Source organism: Mastigoproctus giganteus, chromosome 13, assembly GCF_048544385.1.
Source record: "Mastigoproctus giganteus isolate SK-2022 chromosome 13, ASM4854438v1, whole genome shotgun sequence".
Classification (NCBI taxonomy): Eukaryota; Metazoa; Arthropoda; class Arachnida; order Uropygi; family Thelyphonidae; genus Mastigoproctus; species Mastigoproctus giganteus.
The window spans coordinates 128258240-128280743 of NC_143587.1; the positions used below are offsets into that span (position 1 = coordinate 128258240).

The 22504-nt window shown below is 37.2% G+C and overlaps 1 protein-coding gene across 4 annotated transcripts in view; it reads left to right on the forward strand.

Moving 5' to 3' along the window:
• Positions 1-22504, forward strand: part of LOC150076433 (uncharacterized) — an 840218-nt gene that overhangs the window by 368744 nt on the left and 448970 nt on the right. For all 4 annotated transcript variants that reach the window (XM_090388172.1, XM_090388173.1, XM_090388175.1 and 1 more), the window contains exons 3-4: positions 1352-1483; positions 10930-11082. In XM_090388172.1, coding sequence (XP_090244298.1) covers positions 1352-1483; positions 10930-11082 — 285 coding nt within the window. The remainder of the gene's footprint in view (positions 1-1351; positions 1484-10929; positions 11083-22504) is intronic.

Consider the following 22504-nt stretch of genomic DNA (forward strand, 5'->3'; position numbering starts at 1 on the left):
TCTAAAGCTAGCAATTTTATAACCTGCCTGTCACTGCATTGATAGCATCAGCAAATATACTTGCATCCCATCTCTGTAAAGATGGTCTCTCCTGTTAACAAGCATTGACCACGCTGAGAAAAATTCTACCCCACAAGCCTTTCACATTCTCTCCAGGACCAAACTGATTGACAAGACTTAACTTAATCTGAATGTCATGGAAATCATCAGTACTTTCCATGACATACATAAAACTTCAGAGAATTTGAGAGCTATTGGTGCTTTCCATTTAATGATTAGGAATGAACAAAGATAGTAGGCTCTGTTCTCAGGAACCAGTTAAGAATGCCATTAATAGGAGGTGCCATTCTCTATATATAATTTTTTTTTTTAATGGGCAGCAGAGCCAGGGAAGATTAAATAGGATAGTTGAGCTCCAAGAAAATCATCAGTTAACATATTGTGTTTAAAAATGAGGGAAAATTATTCATTCATTTTCTTATTTTAACTTTATTAATTTACTCCTGTGAAAAACTCTTGAATGCACCTTCTAGAACAAATTCATTTCGAGGTAATTCAGCAGTTAAGAGCTGTTATGGTATGGTTGGATTTTTGTAGATTTATTAATTTCATAATGTTAGAAATTGCTATTAGATGTGTACAATCAGCAAGCTCCTAATAAACAATATAGGTTTGGCTATTTATTTTTTATTGGATAGATCCCAGATAATACAGTTTAAGTGTTTTTTCTCTCTTTCAAATCTCACTGTGAGAGCATTTGAACCTTTTACTATATTTACTCCTGATAACTGTAGTCTTTTATAAACTATTTGCAAAATCTGTTTTCATTTACAGAAAAAGTACATCTTGCAAACATTTGCACCTCATCACATAATGTGGTAGGATGCTGCCAGTTCAACATGTGAAGTTCATTGTGATTTTTATTTTTATTTATTTTCTTTTTTTTTTTATATATAAAAAAAAGAGAGAGATATGTGGATTGTTTAAGTTAATTGAGAATAATTAAAGATAAATATACTTTCTTTATTTTAATAGTTACTAAATGCAAAAAAGTGCTATAATTAAACAGTATTTTTTAAGTGCATATTCAAAGCAAATAATAATAGTTTTTGTGATTAAGATTTTTTTTTTTGTTGCTCAAGTATTTTTGCATTTACTTGCTGATATTCAACATCTTTTAAATATATATATATATATATATATATATATATATATTTAAAAAATAGTTATTGAAACAATAGATAATATAAAATGCGTAATGATAGTGATTAATAGACACTGATTTTTTTTTTTTTTTTTTTTTGCTCTCTTGATATTGTAAGTCATTAATGTTTGACAACTCTTCCTGTAGGATCAAATTTCCCTTTCCTGGGTAACATGTTCACAAGCTCAGTTCCAGCACCACCTACTTCTCCATATCGGACATCAACAACTGGAGTGAGCAATATGCGACAGTTCTGGCCACCTACACCCCCACCTGATGGTACGTAAAACATTTATCTTTATGGATGTAACTTGTGTATGTACTCTCCCTTGGCTAGATCATGTAAGTAAAACCCAGAACACCAATATGTTCACTATTCTCCGATATGGTATTCAGCCATTGTACGTTATAATTAACATACAATGGCTGAATTGTCTGAACTGTGGGACTACCAGCAATCACTGATATTTGCAATACCTATACACAGCTGTTGCTTGAAAAGGGATAAGAACAACTATACACACTTTTATTGCTTTGCAACCCTTGGTCAGCACAGTGTTTGTCTTTTCTCCTTACATTGCACTAAATGCCAGTGATTAGGACTTTTTTTTTATTTCTGTCTTTACTGTAATATCCCATGGGTTGTAGTTTCTGTTTTGCCATGCAGAGTGGTGCACAAAAGTGTTGCATGTTTGACATTCTTTACAACTATTTTGCCGACCGGGCTAACCAGGTGGGTAAAGTGCCTGCCTGGCAACCCAAAGGTCATGGGTTCGAATCCCGCCTCAGGCTTGGATCAGAGTAAAATGCAAAAACTTTGGGAGGTGCATTACGGCTACAGAAGCCGATGCACCATCAACTAAAAAAAAAACTATTTCAGTAAATCAAGAGATTCTCAGACTCTGGTAAGTAGACTTGTACAAAGTGGTATGTGAATACGTATATCAGAAATAAAAAAAATTATTTTGAATTATTACAAAAATAAAATAAATAATAAAATTAAAAAAAATAATAAAAAGCTAATCTTTATAGTAATTTATGGATCTATTTAGAAGATGTACAAAAGAATAAGAATAATGCATTACCAACACTGAAAAAGTTTGTTACAGAGAATGAATTGAAATAGAGCTAGAATTTTGGATTTCAAGTAGTAGTGTGCTCAGTTAATCTTGTTTTATTGTACCTTCCCATCTTTTCTCAAAAGCTCATTTTTTGCTCAAGGGAAAATTCCCTTGAGCAAAAAATTTTGTCAGATGATTTCCTCAGTTCAAGGAAGGAACTGAGGAATTTTGTGCAGTGAAGAACTTAAGAATGATTTGAAGAAAGAAAATTTATGTAATATTTGAAAGAATAAATAAATTAATACACACTTTTTTTTTTCAGAAAAAGCTTCAAATTTTCTGTTGCACTTCATATTTTTTTGAAAGGCAATACAAATTTCTAGTTTTTTGTTTTTAATGGTGTGGTATCCATGTCATTAATCTGGTAGCAACCATTCCCTGGATAATAACAAAAGAGGGAATGCACATATACCTCAAAAAAAAAAAATAAAAAAAAAAAATATATATATATATTTTATATATTAAATTTAATTTAAAGTCAAAGTTACAGTTTATGGAAAAAGAAAAATAAAAACAGAAAATGAATAAGCAAGGTATGACAAATGCACCAAAACAGCAGTAAAAGATGCAAAAGTATATAAACATGTAAGAATAGATAAGTCTGATAAATGGAGGTGAAAATTACACAAAGTGCCAAGGACTAGAAGGGTAAGGATTGTAGAAAAAAGAAGTAATGTAGATTTGAAAAAGTCAAAAGAATGTTAATATCCTAAAAGTTATGATGAATTAAGAATATTATTGGCAGAATTGCAAAGCCAATTTGGAGGTGGAGCTGTAAAATAAAATAATTAATACCAAATTATTAAACATAATAAAGGTAGGTGGTAAAGCCATCATCAGATATGGGTGGGCAAACTTAGTTATGGTTGAATACAGGGTAGGTAAAAATGTGAAGTCTAATATCAGCAGAAGTAAAAATTGATGCATGGTTAGGTATTTCATCAGGAGACTACACCTAATCATGTATCAACCTAACCATTAACTTTTCTTCTACTGTTATGGACAAGTATAGTAATGCAGTTCCTGATACATGGTTCGGTGTAGTACCTCTCTGATGAAATACCTAACCATGTGTCAATTTTTACTGCTACTGACATCAGACTGCATTTTTTCCTTCTCTGTATTTGGCCTCTAACTAAATTTTCCCACCCATATCTGATGACAGTTTTACCACCTTTATTTTATTTTACTTTATTTTGTTTTATTTTATTTTACTTTATTTTGTTTGATCATTTGGTATTAGTTATTTTACTTTACAGCTCCTTCACCTCCAAATTGGCTTTGCAATTCAGCCCATAATTTTTGTAATTCATCATAACTTTTAGGATATTAACATTCTTTTGCCTTTTTCAAATCTACATTACTTCTTTTTCTACTATCCTAACTCTTCCAAATTACACTTTGTGCAATTTTCACCTCCATCTATGCAAACTTTATCAGACTTATCTATTCTTACATGTTTACACACACACACACACACACACACACACACACACACACACACACACACACACACACACACACACACACACACATTATATATAATAAAAGAATAATAGTATTAAGAAGCTAAGTAATCATAGAGGGTGGAGAGTAACAGTATGAAAAGGAAGATAACGTTGATTATGGAACAGGGACACTCATTAGCAAAACATACCCCATGGCCATAATGTTTATATATATATATAGTATGTAGAAAGTGTGAAGAAGATTTTTGTTTAATCCTATTTAATCTACGATATACACCAGAAGCGAATTCGACGAAATGGATAAGGAATGTAGCAATATATGTTAGTATGAAGTGAACAGGTAAGATATGAAAAAGAAAGAGAGAGAGACAGATAGTTGGTAAGAAATTAAAAGTTGATTAAATAGGATTAAACAAAAATCTACACACACACACACACACACACACACACACACACACACACACACACACACACACACACACACACACACACACACACACACAGTAGTAATATTAAACTGTTAATAAGCAAAATAAGCAGAAAACGGAAAATAACAGAAGTTATCATATGTCTAATGCTCCAAAATGTGCAGTGCAGGTAAAGGAAGCAAAAGGATATAAATAATGTGTGGCTTGTAACATAAATAAAGTGTCTGTGAAAATGGAAATGAAAAATACATAAAGTGCCTGAACTAAGAGAAGTTTAAGGGATAATAGAAACTGGAAGTGAAGTAGTGGTGAAAAAGTGAAAGAATTTGAAAAACCTAGTACAAAAATGAACTGGGACTGAGGAAGCAAACAATATACAAAAATAATTGTATGCAAATAAATAAAAAATAATAAATAACAAAGAAATAAATAAATGAGAATAACCCTGTATTCAGATATGGGAGGGCAAGAGGTCGAATCAAGGGATGGAAAATATGTGAATTATTATTATTTTTTTTGGTAGTTGTTGGCGCATAGGCTTCTGTGGCCATAATGCACCTCCCAAGGTTTTTGCAGTACTTTGATCCAAGCCCGAGGCGGGAATCGAACCCGCAACCTTTGGGTTGCCAGGCAGGCACTTTACCCGGCTAGCCCGGTCGGCACAAAACCTGAATACAGTAAATGAAAAGATGATACATAGCCAGGAATTTCATCAGGGGACTACTCCTGACCATGTATCAGGCACTGCATTTTTGAAACTTGTCTATAGTATTAGAAAAAGGGTGGGAGAAAATATGCTGCCTTTATCATAATACTAACAGACAAGGTAGTCCCAATGCAGGGTAAAAATTAAGTTAACAATGTAATTTTCAAAATTTTAAATTTAATACAAATTTACAAAAGTGTAATGTGAAATATAATACAAATGTTTGTACCATGCGGGAGGGGTAAAAAGTAATTAAATTAATAATGAAAAAAGTAATGAAATTCCTGGCTACGTATCATCTTTTCATTTATTTATATATACATATATATTATATATACGCACTGTGCTGCCACTTTATTAGGTACACCCCTGCTTGTGCACACAAATGGTTTGTCTCACAAAGTTGCAAGTCACATGACCACAGTTGTGGATATAAATGCAGCAGAACAGTCTTTCTAGTATCAGTTAAGCATACAAACCGTAGCAATAATGGAGAAAAGGGTCTTCGAATGTGGCATGGTAGTAGGTGCAAGGCGTGCTGGACAAAGCATCTCTGAAACGGCAGTTCTCCTGAACTTTTCATGCACCACAGTTTCAATGGTCTACCAAGAATGGTGTAACTAACAGAAAACATCCTCTCAACAGCACTCCTGTGGAAGAAAATCACTTGTTGATGAGAGCAGAGGAAGATGGCTAGAATTGTGCAAGCAAACAGACGGGCCACAATGTCGCATATCATGTCAGAATATAACCTTGGTACGCAGAACAAAATATCGCAATGGACCACTAGTCGCACTTTGTTGCGAATGAGCTATAACAGCCGATGGCCACATCGCGTACCTTTGTTATCAATGAAGAACAAGCGAGCACGCCTCCTGTGGGCACAGCAACACCAGCACAGGACTATTGAGGATTGGAAAACAGTTGCTTGGTCTGACGAGTCGAAGTTCCTGGTGCATCATGTTGATGGAAGGCTCAGAATTTGGCAAAAACAACATGAATCCATGGACCTGTCATGTCTGACGACTACTGTGCAAGGTGGTTGGGGTGCCTCCGTAGCCAGGTGAGCAGGAGCAGCAGTGCGTTGCACTCGCTTCTTGATTAGATTAGACCGGGGTTCGAGCCCGTGACCACCAAATACGGAGGATGTGGAAAGGTCAGGGAATGACCACCACATATCCCCGGAGCAATATGGCCTTAGTTGCTAATGCTTCTAAAACCCAAATAACAACAACAAGGTGGTGGGGGCAGTGTTATGGTGTGGGGAATGTTTTCTTGACACGTGTTGAGTCCATCGATACCCATAGATTCATGTCTGAATGCCACATCATACCTAAACGTCGTTGCTGGCCAAGTGCATCCGTTCATGTTGACAGTTTATCCTCAATCAGATGGTTACTTCCAGCAGGATAATGTGCCGGTGCACAAAGCCTGAATTGCTATGGAATGGTTCTAGTAATATGATAATGACTTTTCTTTGCTGCAGTTGCCCACTCAGTCCCTGGATCTCAATCTTATTGAACACCTTTGTGATGAGCTGGAAAGGGCTGTTCACTGCTGACCTACACCTCCGTCTGCACAGAAAGGCGTAGTTCATAAATTGCTCGATGCATATAAAGAAATGGGATATCATATATTTCTGAAACTTCGTTTCTTGCATTTGTATTTAGACTTTCCTGAAAATCTTGTCCCGGTGAAGTGGCAAACAGGGGGAATAATTTCATCAAGATGTTAAGTCAACAGAAAATTGTTACCAAAGTTTCTGGAATGAACACATGTTGGCAAACTACTATATGTTGTATCCAGACAGTCTGGAAAAAGTGTACCAAAGAAATCATCCACACATTTTTAAATTGTACATATTTTTTTTACAATAGTTTTCTTTATTATTTTAACTATGTGTATAAGGTGTATTGGGTTTAAAATGTAAAAATGATAAAAATATAATTGTGAACAGTATCATGTGTTTTTTAGTGAAATTGTCATATCCTGTACTGATAATTTTTGGCAGTTGTATTCTGAAAAATACACATACTACAAAAAAAACAAACAAACAGAATATATGTGAAATCTGTTGCACAAAACTGGTTTTGAAGTGTGTTTACATCTTTGATGAAAAAAAAAAAAAAAAAAAAAAAAAACAAGAAAAGTTGTTGACCAGCATTGTTATTATTTTTTGATTGCTAATGAAATAATTTGTATATACAGTGTGTTTTAAAACCATGTGCAAAAAATTCTAGGTTACACTGCAGCTTAAAAATAGTCTCCAAAATAAGAAAGATGTAATACCAACATATATTAGATTCTTAATGGTTATAGAGTTATAGCTTTTTGAATTTGACAAAAATTGTTGTGTAGTTTTTAATGATACAAATAATAAATAAGCATCAGCAGATTTGGTCCTTGAGGCTGTCACAGATATTTTCTCAGGTGTGCAAAGCTGTGCTTGCTACCTGAGGGTCTAAAACACTGATGGAACTGATATTTCGTTGACACTCAAGTCGAGTGGACATAATTTTGGCAAAGTCTGGTTGGTCCGTGACAGCCAGATCCTATGCTTGCCCCTTCATGATGGCGGTACTGTTAGTAACCCTGGGTATAATCCCCCATATGCAAGTCCTGAAATATGGTACCTGGTATACTGGAGGTGATCACCCAAGTGCCAACGTAAGCAGGGTCGAGGTGTGGTGCCCAAACAACACAGAGGAAAACTGCCCCCCTCTGTGTTACCAGGCAATACTAGGTGGTTGATGACACTCATCGACCTGTGCAATATCCCCACTTTGCTTATTGGAGGCTTGAAGTGGTGGAACCCATGTTTAGCCTCCAGAGCAAAGCTCTGGCAACCTCCTCCCATCACTTCCATTATGCAGTATGATTGATAACTTTTGAGGGTATGGTGGACATCACGGCAAGATCCTATCTTCCTTACATTTCGAGAGTACAGTTCTAAAACATTGTTCACAGACAGGCCGCTAGATAGTCCACCAAACCAAACCTATTGGTAATAACTCTCTAGGAGGCTTCTGGATCAACTAGTGTATAATCTTGCTGTCTCTACTCAGCCAGATAGTGATTGGAGGAAGTCTAAATAGTGGTGGGGGGGCATTGTTGAGGCCACGTAATGTCAAGGAGCTGGGTATATCCTTACCATGTGTATGCCATATTCAAATATTTCATTACTTCATACAGCATGTCCTTGCCACCTTTTTTCTTTCTTCTGAATACACCATGAATTATCAAAATAATAGAACAAACTTATCTGTGAAAAGATCTAAAATCTAAACCTCCCAAACACTTCTTTGTACATTTCACAAATGTACATGATCTCAGTGCTAATCTCAGTGATGTCCATTTCTACTTGCAGTCTACCAAATCCCATTTACTTTTTCTGACAGAATCCCAGTTATCGGTTGATTCACTCACTGCTCTTCTCAGATGTCCAAATTATTTGCTGTATGATTCCTTTCGCTTCGAAGGTGGTACTTGTGCATATGTTCATTTTGATATTCCCTGTTAAAGACTTAGTAATTTGGAATTTCCTCTTTTTGATCTTCTCTGGCTTAAAATCTCTCTGCCAGATTCTGAAAAATTAATCTGTTGCCTCTATCTTTCTCCCAGTTCTACTAATCACTTTAAACTCTTTCACTTCCTCTCTTTGAAATATGACTTTCTCCAGTGCAACTTGCTGAAAGTTTCTTAACAGTGAGGTAATTTTACTTGGTGATTCTAATGTTTACAACTCCAGCTGGTCGAGATGCTGAGGCTTTTGCAATTACTAATGACCTTGCACAGATTGTTCATTTACCTACTAGAATACCAGACAATCATAATAACTATGCAGGCAACACGCTTATCTTTTTCTCACAAACGGCCCTTCTAAGTACATGGTCAAGTTGAGTGGTCCTTTAGGCACCTCAGATCACAACTTGGTGATGGTCCCTTCTTCAATAGTGCCATTTTCTTGTGGCCATTCTCAAACTCACATTGTTTGGCATTACAAGAATGCAAAATGGAATGATATGCGAAATTTCAAATTTCTTTACCTTGGTCTCATTACTGTCAACATTTGCTCAGATCATGTTAGTAAAATTATTCTTGTAGGTATGAAATCCTTTATTCCTCACTCCACCTTAAAATCTCATCCTTTATCTAAACCTTGGTTTTCCAATAAATGTGGTAAGGCTGTTCAAGAGAAGAATATTGCAATTCATAATTGGCTTATATCTAAATCTCCAGGTTCATTTTCTTCCTACACCAAAGCTCGCAACAATTGTAAAGCAGTAATTTTACTGCTTTACAATTGTTACAATTATTGTAATTTTACCGCCATATCAATCAGTCCAAACTAGATTTCAAACAGGCTAAGTTTAGAAAACTTGCTTCTTGTCTAAATGGTAGCCGGGCATTCTGCACTTTTGCCAGTGTTGTTGGCTGCAACTTTTGCCCATCTCTGTTCCGACATCTGTCAAAACCAGATTGTTCTGTTGTCACTTCGGCCAAAGATAAAGCTGACTTGCAAGCATCCTATTTTTCTTCCAACTTGTGTATTGATGACCTTGGCAAACCATCTCCCACCATTCCCAGTGCACACCATTTAGTGCCTCCTGTGATCTTCCATCAAAAGGATGTCAGAAGGATTTTGAACAAACTTGATGCTAAGAAAGCTTCAGGTCGTGATGATATTTAGGAAGGATGTAGAGGTGCTGGAACATGTACAGAGAAAGGCAGTGAGATTGGTGAGGGGGGGACAAAAGGTTCCTCTTACCAAGGAAGGCTTAAGTTCTGTAGTGTCTGGAGATTAGGCACCTGTGGGGTGATCTGATTGAGGCATTTAAGGCCTTGAACTTGGAGAGAGGAAGAGAGAGAGAGATTTCAGTTATATGGGATTGAACGATGGTCAACCCAAATGCATGTACTACAGTAACCTTACATTTCACTACTGGACTACAGTAGCCTTTTCCCTTGGGCTCTCAGTTAATTGGTTTGAAGTAGAGACTGGCTACCGTCATAATGAAGATTTCTGATATGGCAGTAAAAACTGTATGCTGGTACATCATGCAGCCTGTCACTTTTAAATTTCAATACTCATTGTATACCAATGCCCTTCCTACCTTCTATTTAAAACGTTGGCTCCAGAATAATCTATATTATATATAAGCTCATTTGACACTTTGGTAAAAGTGACTCTGCTTTTTACATATATTATTATTAACATCTTTTTATTTCCACAACAGTGAGCACCCCCAGAACAGCCTGGTTTGGCTAGAGGCATGTACATTTTAAATATTCAAGATGATTACATTGATTGAATTAAAAGAAAGGAAAACAAATTGTATTTACAAGTAAGCTCACATAGACACTGAAATTTCAAAACTGTGAAAGTGGTACAGTTCTACTTTATACACTTCTTTCAGGATGTCCTGTATGTAGCGCTTCGAGCTGCAGAAAGCTGAGGCATCAGTTCCCAGGGAGTTATATGGTCCAAACGTATTCGTCGGAAACACTGATTCTAGATATTGCAGGTTATGTTCTGCAATGGGTCATGTGAAGCAAATTTGCACAAGATTATGCTAATGACACAAGAAAAAGTTTATGTGGTAACAAAACATTGGTAACAAAACATTGCTGTTAAAGATTTGATGGAAAAATTTTTTTGTACACAAAAATATCTTGTAACATTTTCAAATGTAATAAGCGCTGAAAACAGTTACAAGGTTCCATCCTCATTGGATAAATTATTTTAATTATTTCTTGAAGACAATCAGGTGAGTGGAGCGGTTTTAAGAAGCTTATTTTATAGTATAAAATTTGAATTTTCTCCAGTATTCTTGTGGAGCTTTAATAAAGTAAGTAAACGACAGAGCAGTCTTTGCTTATATTGTATAGTAATCCATTAAAAATCCTCGTGTTTATTAAATAAATATATATATTTAAAAAATATATGTACTTATGCATTTAAGCAATGTATACATACAATAATACAAACATACTCTAATAGGTTATGGTAGATATGGCATGAATACAAGCCTGTATCCTCTTTTTGGGTCAGTTGCACCATCTACTGATAATGGAACGTTCATTGCACAGGGTATGGTTTCTCGCCTTGGTCCTACTCCTAACCATTTTCCTCATCTTATTGATTCACATAAAGGTGAGAACTTTAAATGTTACACTTTATTTAGCAAGCTAGTAAGGTTTCACAAGATTTCAAAAGTTTTATGCATGTATGTTATATGTGAAAATTTTAGCGAAGTTCAGAGGCATAATTATAACATTTATGTTGTGGAATATAATTTTTCCCAACAGTTACAGTTCCAGGTAAATTAATAATAGTTAGGTAAAAAATCTGTTTAATGTTCTGCTTTATCCTGAAAATAAATAAACCAAATAAATATATTTTAATATTTAAATAAATATATTTTAATATTAACAGCTGCCAATAGTGTGCTTATAACCACAAATGTATATTTGTAAAAGTGTGTTATCATGGGATGATTATGATTTTAATGTTAGATATTATTATTGTTAGATAATTGATAGATAGTATGAATCAGAGCTGTAATACTCAATATGTTCTACGTTGATATTAATATTAGAAAATAATAAGAGGAGTTTACCTCAAATTTTAATGTTGTGCAGGCTGAAAAACGCGGAATAACTTCTGGGGAATGACCTTCACCCTCTGCCTGAGATCAGTTAATTACAGCCTCCAGTGAAGAGGCCTTTAGAAATTACTGCAGTAATAAATAAGAATTGAACCCAGACCTCTCAAGAGTCGAGTGGCGGATGGCAATCTGTTGTGCTGACTTGGCTGCATCAGAAAACTATTTTGAAAATAAAGATGAAAATGGTTTTTTAAATTTCTTATTCTATTTTGAATATAAAGATAAATGGTTTTTAATTTCTTATACCTACAGAATTCGCCTTCAAGTCTACAATCTTTTATGCTACTGTTCCTATAGTATTGATGGTAATAATGGCAAATGATGCAACAAAGCAAACATATATTTTTTGCTTTGGGGTCCAAAAAAAAATTCCCTCCCACATCTACTCTAATACTCTGTCTAGTTCCTTGCTTGAATTTATTCAAACTACCCACTTCCACAACACCAGATGGAAGTTTGTTCCAACAGTCAATTAACCTGCTGGCTGAAAAAGATTTTCACACACATTTCCCCCTCAACAGGGGCACATGTACTTGGTGAGGGGGGACCCGCCATTGATGCTGCTGGACTGCCAGATTAGCATCACTGGGATTCAGTGCCCATACCTGGATTCCAGGGTTACATCATCAGAATCCTGTGTGCGCACAGCCATATGCCACGGCTTGTAAAAACTTGGAAAGGGGGATCTGGTGGGTGAGTGGCCCAGCCCTAATACACCACTTTGGCCCCTGCTTCAACAAGATGGAAGGTCCCAGACTGGCCTGACTGGGATCAATCAGCAGGTGGTTCTTACTGCTGTGGTCAAATACATTCCAATAAGTCTCCCTCCCTTTGGTCCTGGGACAGGGTCAAGAGTTATTGGAAATGTGGGATGATGGTTTAAGTGAACTTGGTGTCCCATTTGTGTATGCAGTACCTGTTAGTTCGTGAGTGGGTGCCCCCACATAGGACTCTGCAGTAAGTAAGGTACTCAGGGCATCAGAAATTTTTATTTTACTCTTATGAGTGATATAAATCCTTCTATTTCTCCTGGGGACCCCAACAGGGTTCTACCTAATCTCTTAGATGATACAGGCAACATCTCTGTATAAAGGCCTGCTACTAAGGGTACACCACCATCAGTGACACCACTTTTCACTGTTCTGCATTTCATTGGAGAGCAGGCAATTGGGAAAATGTCAGCCTTCTTTGTCTAGAAAGCATTAGAAGAGTTAGGATCTTCAAAACCTAAAAAGACTGTGTGTTCTGGAAATCTTGAAGTTTCGTGTACAAAATATGCTGCTTAGAAAATCCTGAGAACCACATCAATAGGAGAAATACCTATTATTGTAACCCCACATAAAACTCTGAACTCTCGACGTGGTGCCATATCTGAGTGGAATCTTCTTCATGTCTCTGAAGAAGAGATCTACTCTGAATTGAAAGACCAAAGAGTTACAGCTGTCAAACATATATTGCTGTGAAAGGATGGGAATCTCATTCCTACTCAAGTTCTCATCCTAACCTTTAATACCCCACTGCCTCCAACTTACATAAATGCAGGCTACTTAAACTGCCCAGTTAAAATATACATACCAAATCTGCTGAGGTGTCTTAAGTGGCAAAATTACTTCCACTCACAAGCATCCTGTTGTGGTAACTCTGGCTGTGCTCAATATAGTGCTAAAGACCACGAGAGCAAGGAATGTCCAGCTCCAAAGACGATTTGTACCAATTGCCAAGGAGACCACCCTACACACCCTTGAGCATGCCAGCAGTGGAAGGAAGAGAAAGAAATCCAGAAACTGAAAAGAGTTGAACAATTGTTGCCAAGCGGCCAGGAAATGCATCCAACCAGTAAATAGCGATAGGCCCTCATATACCAAGAAAGAAGGCTTTCTTGGAAGTGTTTGTAGGGATAGGGAAATGACTATATCTCCATCAGAGTCATTTACACCCATTGCCTATTTACTAAGTTTTTACCTAGCTGTGGATAGTAAATCACCGACGATTTACTATCCAGGACTAGGGGGCCATAAATTCAAATTACAGGGAAGAGGTTTAGACTAGATTGTAGGAAGGTTTTAGCTAGTGAGTCATTGATTACTGGAACAAGTTGCCTCTCTAGGTGGTTGAGGCTGACAGTTTGAATTTCTTCAAACTGTCAGCCTTAATTACCTACATTTATGAGGAGGGAAGTGCATAATTTGTTGTTTCTTATCTTTTTGTTTTGCTGGTGCATGAAAACCCTGTGGCTTCCTTGCACTATTTGATTAATATTAAGCTTAAAAAAAAAAAAAAAAAAACCCTGACCAGGAGGACCAGTCAGCTGCAACTCCTATTGCTGTGCCTCCTAATGCTTCACCAGTAACAAAAAGTGAGAGAGATAACATAAAAAAACCTAAAGTATCCTGGTGTAACACAGAAAAACATGGACAAGGTGGCACCAGATGATTCAGTCTTGAAACTCTTTTCAGATAAAGAATTGAACACAGGACAGTGTCCACACTTCCTCAAAAAAGATAAATCCAGGACTGAAAAATATAAGCGCTCATCACTTCGAAAGCTGCCCAACAGATCCACAAAGCCAATACAATAGCCAAATTCATAAAGTGTAATTGCTGTGAATTCTAATGGAATGTTGATAATATCAAGGCCCTTCTCCATAGGCATAAGCCAGTGTGCCTCTGTTTGCAGGAGACATATTTAAAGGCAAATGAAGACCCTACCTTAAGTAATGTCAGCATAATATGTAAAGACACAAGCAGGGATGGACCTGCTCATGGTGGAGTCACAATTCTAGTGGGCAACCATACCCTTTCCAAGAGAACCCCTTTTACAACCACTATAGAGGTGGTTGCTGTTCTTTTCTTTGTAGGGATTTCTTTTACCAGTTTGCTCAGTATACTTGCTACCTGTGAACAACATCTCCCAGACAGGCCTTGATGATCTCATTATACAACTGCCTACTCCTATTCTTTTTTGTTAAGAGATTTTAATAGACATAATTCCCTCTGGAGTAGTGTACACACTACTATGAGAATACATGCTTGAAAATAACAAGTGTAGGAATTAATGCCTTTCTCCACACAGCTACCTGTATGTTTACTGCTATTGATCTCTCCATCTGCTCCCCTCCCTTTCTCTCTCACTCCTCCCTTTGTGCACACACCAAAGCATGCTATATCTGATATTAGAGCAAAAGGGAATCTTGCACCTGCTTTACCTCCCCCATAACCCAGGCTGCTTGGTCAAAAGTAGCCTTTTTTTTATGAAAATCCCAAACACGAGAGGTATTAGAACCTATAGTACTTAGTACCGTGCATGGAAGTTGAAAAGTAGAAAGAAGATATTTGTTGACATTAGACTTGGACTTCTGTACACTAATTTTCAGGAAATACATATGGAGGAAGGTTGTTCCAGAAAACGGCAGCTGAATGAATAAACGAGGAAGATGAAAAGTTGGTTCGGCAAGTTTAAAGATGGACAGTAAATGGATGTTGGCTGGTAGCGGCACGTGTTTGGACTGTTTTGAAAGAGAGAGAGAGTGGGAATTATAGAAACCAATTCAGAAGAACAGTGCCCATGGAAGTATCTGTAAAAAAGGCATTCAGCATAAGCAGAATGTCTGTGAGACGGAGAGTGGAGAGACTCTGTTAGAGATGAGTCATTAATTAACCGAACTGCCCTCTTCTGAATGGAATCTAGAAGCCTGAGAGTGGTTTTGTGGACACCACCCCAGATGTGGGAACGATAATCCATGGTAGAGTGGATTTGTGATTTGTACAGAGTGAACAGTTGTTTAGAAGCATAGTAACGCCTATAGCGAAAGAGAGAACCAAGTTTTTTAGACGCAGAGGAAGCAATATTTGTAATGTGCTTGTGCCAAGAAAGATTAGAAGTCAGGGTAATCCCCAAAAGAGAGATATATCATTTTGCCTAGAAATCAGAGTGTCAACAAAGATAAACATAGGAGCAGGAGAATCCTTTTTGCAAAATATGACACGACTGAGTTTTAGAAGGATTGAAATCAACTAAGTTGTCTTTATCCCACTTGAAAATTACCTGGAGAATGGCATTTAAGCAGTTGGTAGTGGATATTCAAGAAGTTGAAGCTGATTGAGCAGTGCAAGGTTTCTCAAACTGGAAAGTGGAATGCAATGTACTCATCAGCAAAACTATGGATAGGATTTCCAGTTAATGGAAGAAGGTCATTAATATACAAAAGGAAAAGAGTGGGGGAAAGAACTGAACATTGGGGGGACACCAGCATTAGTGGAGAAGTTAGAAGACAAAGATCCATCACCCTCAGTGAGCAATCAGAGAGAAAACTGGATAACCAATTACAAAAAACAGTTGGCAAACCATAAGATGGAAGCTTGTTTAGAAGACCTTTATACCAGACACGATTGAAAGCCTTTGAGATGTTAAGAGCAACTGCTTATATTTCACTGATCTTTTCCATTGAATTTGTCCATAAATGGGTAACATAAGCCAGAATATCGCTAGTGGATCGACACTGACGGAATCTATATTGGCAATCATTAATCAGACGGAAGGTTTCTAGATAGTTTAAGAGTTGGTGGTTAATTTATTTCTCCATTACTTTAGAAAGAGTAGAAGTAATTGTAATGGGACGATAATTGGATGGGGGAGGGATTTGCCACCGTTTTTTGGAACTCGCTGGATATGAGGAAATTTCCAAGCTGAAGGAAAAATACCTTTGGAATAAGAAAGTGAAAAAAGGCAGCAAAGAAAAGGAGTAAGGTGAGGAGTGCAGGTTTTGGGAATACCTGGAGAAATACCATCAGGACCTGGAGCTTTCTTAGCATCAAGATTCGTCAAAATCCTTCTGACATCCTTTTGATGGAAGACCACTGGAGGCATTGAATGGAACATGCTGGGAATGGTGGGAGGTGTTTTACCAAGATCATTAATACATGAGTTGGAAGAAAAATGAGATGCTAGCAGGTCAGTGTTATCCTTGACTGAAGTGACAATAGAACCATCTAGCTTTGATAGAGGTGGAAGCAGAGATGGGCAAATGTTGTGGCCAATAGCTTTGGCAAGAGACCAGAATACTCGGCTACCATTAGGGCAAGAAGCAAGTTTTCTACTCTTAGCCTGTTCAAAATCTAGTTTGCACTGATGAATAACTGCTTTACAATTGTTACGAGCTCTGCCATTGGCAGAAAATGAAACTGAAGAATTGGAAACAAGCCAATTGCGATATGCAACATTCTTTTCTTGAACAGCCTCAGCATATTTATTGGAAAACCAATGTTTAGATAAAGGATGAGATTTTAAGATGGGAGTGTGGAATAAAGGATTCCATTCCTGCAAGAATAATTTCACTGTCTGGGATGAGATTTAAAAAAAAAAAAATTAAGGAGAAAATATCCACCATGCCCTTCAGTGATTCTGGTACATAATGGATGTCCAATTGCAGATCCAGCTGTAGTTGCAAATTCTCCAGGGGAAGCATTTACAAAAATCTCTGCAATAACATAATTTTCCTGGAAGTTCTTGGCCCTAAAAGATAAAAGTGAGAAACATGCATTAATCTTCTCTTCAAAAGGGCTGGAACCATACAACAAGCCTTTTACATAGCATAAATTAAGCACAGTACTCATTTTATCACAAGTTGCCCATTCTAAAGATTAGTGAAACACTTTTTGATATCTTATTACTTTTCCTTGGAATAACTATAGCTTTCATTGCTGGTGCATCAATGTAATTGGAACAACCAACCAACTAACTCAGCACTAGCCAGCTTCTCTTATTCAGTATAAATGAAGCCAACAGACTGACAAATCTGTAACAGGAACTTACATGTTACAAGAACTGAACACAAGCACCATGTGACAGAATCCCTCCATCACAGATAACTGTCAGTGATGTCATTAGGCTTAGGCGATAAGTGCACATCTTCATATGTCTAGCAGTCACCTAATAGGAAATCTAGCATCAACGGACCCCTTAACTCTGTTACCACATTTCTTGTTTGTGTCCTGAAACTTCTGACATGTATTTAGTAATGGTTTTAATGGTATATAGGGTGGAATTAATTTTAAAGTAAACACATTATTTGTAATAAGTACAACACTATCAAGTAATAATCATTGATATAATTGTTTTAGGTCGTTAGTGGATGACGTTACATAACTGGAGTAGGTGACGTTTTGTGTTTCACGTTTTCAGTTTGTCACAATTCATGTTTGAAGTTGCATGCATCTTTATTGGTGAATAAATATCTTTCCATAAACCATTTAGCAATGTGCTTTTTAGTGGAATCTTTCTTGGAAACAAAATCTTACAGTGAATGTCAACAAAAATTTGTTGAAAAATTTCAACAAGAACACTATCTATGCAAAGCTGCAATTTTCAAGATAATAAAGCTTACCAAGGCATAATGCAATTCATTGTATTACTATGTATTAGTAATTATCTTATTGTCCTATTGAATCATACATTGTATTACTCAATAGGACAAGACAACTTGTCATACTGCATGCGCGGTCACTGAAGTGTTGCAAGAGTTTCAGGGGATCAAATTATATCTCTAGGACTTTGGCCACCTAGGCCCCCTAATTTAACATACCCATACATCTTTTTATGGGGGTTATTAAAGAATAAATCTTCCAAGAGCAATCCACAAAGCAGGCAGTAGCTCAAACTGAGGATAGAATTTGCAGTCATGAGTTTATTGACACACTGTTTGTTGCATCGATCTCAAGCGACTGTATTTATATATATTGCTAACAATGTAGGACACTTCTGGCATTGTTTATAAACTATTATTGGTTCATTATTCATAGTAAGTTGTATTTTTCTTTGATCATTTTTTGGTTTACTTTTAAAATGAACATCCTGTATAATGTATTAATGATTAGTACTAAATGTTGAAGATTAAAGATTAATTCATTAGATAATGACATATAAGGTATTAATTTTTATTCAGTAAATTTTATTCCACCGAAGAAGACTCACAAAGAAGAGTTGTAGTATGCTACACCTAATATTATATTTCAAATTTACAATTATTAGTTTAATCACTTGTACTTAATAAATACTTTTCTGGTCAATGCAAAAAGCATTTTCCTTTCCAGTTAAAAAACCTGTAGAAAACATGCTTTTTTTACCGATTATATAATTTTTACTTTCTCGTATAGTATACGAGAAAGATGGCGAATCTGTATCACATACTGACAAGTTTGGTCCTTCAGGTTGTCACAGACGTTCTCTCAGATATGCCAGATAAGCCGAACTTGCTATCTGGGAGTCTAAAATGCTCATGGAACTGATATTCGGGTAACATTCAAGTCAAGTGGACCCAATTTCGGCGAAGTCAGGACGGTCTGTGACAGCCAGATCCTCTACTTGCACCTTCACGATGGTGGGACTGTTAGTAATCCTGGGTATAACCTCCATGCACAAGCACACTGTGGGTGACCACCCAGGTGTGAACCAAAGTAAGCAGGGGTCGAGGTGTGGCACCCATACCACATGGAGGAATGTCGCCCCCTCTGTGTTACCAGGCAATACTAGGTGGTAGATGACTCTTATGAACTGGTACAATACCACCACTTTGCTTATTGGAGGCTTGAAGTGGTGGAACCCATGTTTAGTCTCTAGAGCTAAGTTCCAGTCAACCCTTCCCCATCTCTTCCATCATACAGTATGACTGATGACTTTTGAGGTTATGATGAACATCATGGCTAGATCCAATCTTCCTTACATTTCGAGGGTACAGCTCTAAAACTGTTCGCAGGCTGACCGCTAGTTAGTACACCGGACCAAACCTATTGGTAACTCTTTAGGAGGCTTCCGGATCAGGGGCATTGTCGAGGCCACATCATGTCACAGATCTCGGTATATTCTTACCATGTGTATGCCATATCCAAAAATTTCATTACTTCATATAGCTTGCGCCCCCCCCCCCCACATTTTCTTGCCATTGAATACACCATGAATTGTCAACCTAATAGAGTGTAAAAGCTTATCTGCGACTATTTCACAGATAAGCCTAAAATCTTATCTGCGAAAAGATCTAAACCTCCCAAACACTTCCTATTTAATTTCACAAATATACATGGTCTCAATTCTAATCTCAACGATGTCCATTTCCACTTGCTGTCTGCCAAACCCCATGTACTTTTTCTGACAGAATCTCAGTTATCAGTTGATTCTACTGCTGCTCATCTCAGTTGCCCAAATTATTCGCTTTATGATTCCTTTCACCTCAAAGATGGTACTTGTGCATATGTCCGTTCCGATATTCCCTGTCAGAGACTTGGTAATTTGGAATCTCCTCTTTTTGATTTTCTCTGCTTAAAATCTCTCTACCTCATTGTGTCAAATTCATCTGTTGTCTCTACTGGTCTCCCAACTCCACTAATCACTTGGAGCTCTTTGACTTTCTCTCTTTGAAACGTGACTTTCTCCAGTCCAACTTTCCTTACAGTGAGGTAATTTTGTTTGGGGATTTTAATGTTTACAACACCAGCTGGCTTTCGGTTTTTAGTCACACCGACCCGGCTGGTTGAGATGCTGAGACTTTTGCAATTACTAATGGCCTTGAACAGATTGTTCATTTACCTACAAGAATACCAGACAATACTAACCATACAACCAACACGCTTGATCTTTTTCTCACAGACAACCCTTCTAAGTTCAGTGTCGAAGTGAGTTGTCCTTTAGGCACCTCAGATCACAACTTGGTGATTGTGTCTTCTCCAATGGAGCCTTTTTCACATGGCTATTCTCAACCTCGTATTGTTTGGCATTACAAGAATGCAGAATGGGACGACCTGTGAGATTTCCTTGGTTGTATTACTGTTTCAAAACTTCTGATGTCAACGTTTGCTCAGATCGTGTCAGTGAAATTATTCTTTTAGGAATGGAATCCTTTATTCCACACTCCACTTTAAAATCTCGTTCTTTATCTAAACCTTGGTTTTCTAATAAATGTGCTAAGGCTGTTCAAGAGAAGAATGTTGCATATCGTAATTGGCTTGTTTCCAATTCTTCAATTTCATTTTCTGCCTACACCAAAGCTCGCAACAATTGTAAAGCAGTTATTAATCAGTCCAAACTAGAGTTTGAACAGGCTAAGAGTAGAAAACTTGCTTCTTGCCCTAATTGTTGCCAAGCATTCTGGTCTCTTGCCAAAGCTATTGGCCGCAAATTTTGCCCATCTCTGCTCCCACCTCTTTCCAAACTAGATAGTTCTGTTGTCACTTCAGTCAAGAATAAAGCTGGCCTGCTAGCATCCCATTTTTCTTCCAACTCATGTATTAATGATCTTTGTAAAACACCTCCCACCATTCCCAACGTGCTCCATTCAATGCCTCCTGTGGTCTTCCATCCAAAGAATGTCAGAAGGATTTTGACGAATCTTCGTTGCTAAGAAAGCTCCAGGTCCTAATGGTATTTCTCCACTTGTTCCCAAAACCTGTGCTCCTGAACTTACTCCTGTTCTTTGCCGCCTTTTTTCACTTTATAATTCCAAAGGTGTTTTTCCTTCTGTTTGGAAATTTGCACATATCTGGCCATTTCGTAAAAAGGGTTACAAATCCCCTCCTCATCCAGTTATCGTCCCATTGCAATTATTTCTCCTCTTTCTGAAGTAATGAAGAAATCAATTAACTGCCAACTCTTAAACTACCTATAAACCTTCCGTCTGATCAACGATCGCCAGTATGGATTCCCTCAGTGTCAATCCACAGGCAATATTCTGACTTATGTTACCTATTTATGGAAAAATTCAATGGAAAAGTTCGGGGAAACATAAGCAGTTGCTCCTGACGTCTCAAAGGCTTTCGATCGTGTCTGGCATAAAGGTCTTCTAAACAAGCTTCCATGTTATGGTTTGCCAACTGTTTTTTGTAATTGGTTATCCAGTTTTCTCTCTGATCGTTCACTGAGGGTGATGGTAGATGGATCTTTGTTTTCTAACTTCTCGCTAATGGTGGTGTCCCCCAAAGTCCAGTTCTTTCCCCCACTCTTTTCCTTTTGTATATTAATGACCTTCTTCCATTAACTGGAAATCCTATCCATAGTTTTGCTGACGATAGTACATTGCATTTCACTTTCCAGTTTGAGAAATCTTGCCCTGCTCAATCAGTTTCAACTTCTCGAATATCCGCTACCAATTCCTTAAGTGCCGATCTCCAGGTAATTCTCCAGTGGGGCAAAGACAACTTAGTTGAGATCAATCCTTCAACAACTCAGTCTTGTGTTATATCTCACAAAAAGGATTCTTCTGCTCCTATGCTTATCTTTGGTGATACTCCGATATCTAAGCAAGATGATATCTCTCTTTTGGGGATTACCCTGACTTCTAACCCCTCTTGGCACATGCACATACAAATATTGCTTCCTCTGCATCAAAAAAAGTTGATTTTCTCTTTCGCTGTCGGCGTTACTTTTCTTCCAAGCAGTTGTTCCCTCTGTACAAATCCATCCTACCATGGAATATTGTTCCCACATCTTGGGCGGTGATCCCAAAACCTCTCTCAGGCTTCTAGATTCCATTCAGAAGAGGGCAGTTAGGTTAATTAATGACTCCTCTCCATTCTGTCTCATAGACATACTGTTTCTGCTGCATGCCTTTTCTACATATACTTCCATGGGCACTGTTATTCTGAATTGGCTTCTATAATTCCCACTCTCTCTTTCAAAACAGTCAAAACCTGTGCCACCACCAGCCAACATCCATTTACTGTCCAACTTCAAACTCATAGAACCAACTTTTCATCTTCCTCGTTTATTCATTCAACTGCCATTTTTTGGAACAGCCTTCCTTCATATGTATTTCCTGAAAATTACAGTCTATAGAAATTCAAGTCTGATGACAACAAATATCATCTTTCAACCTCTAACCCAAGCACAGTACTAAGTACTATCAGGCTTGGATCAAAGTACTGC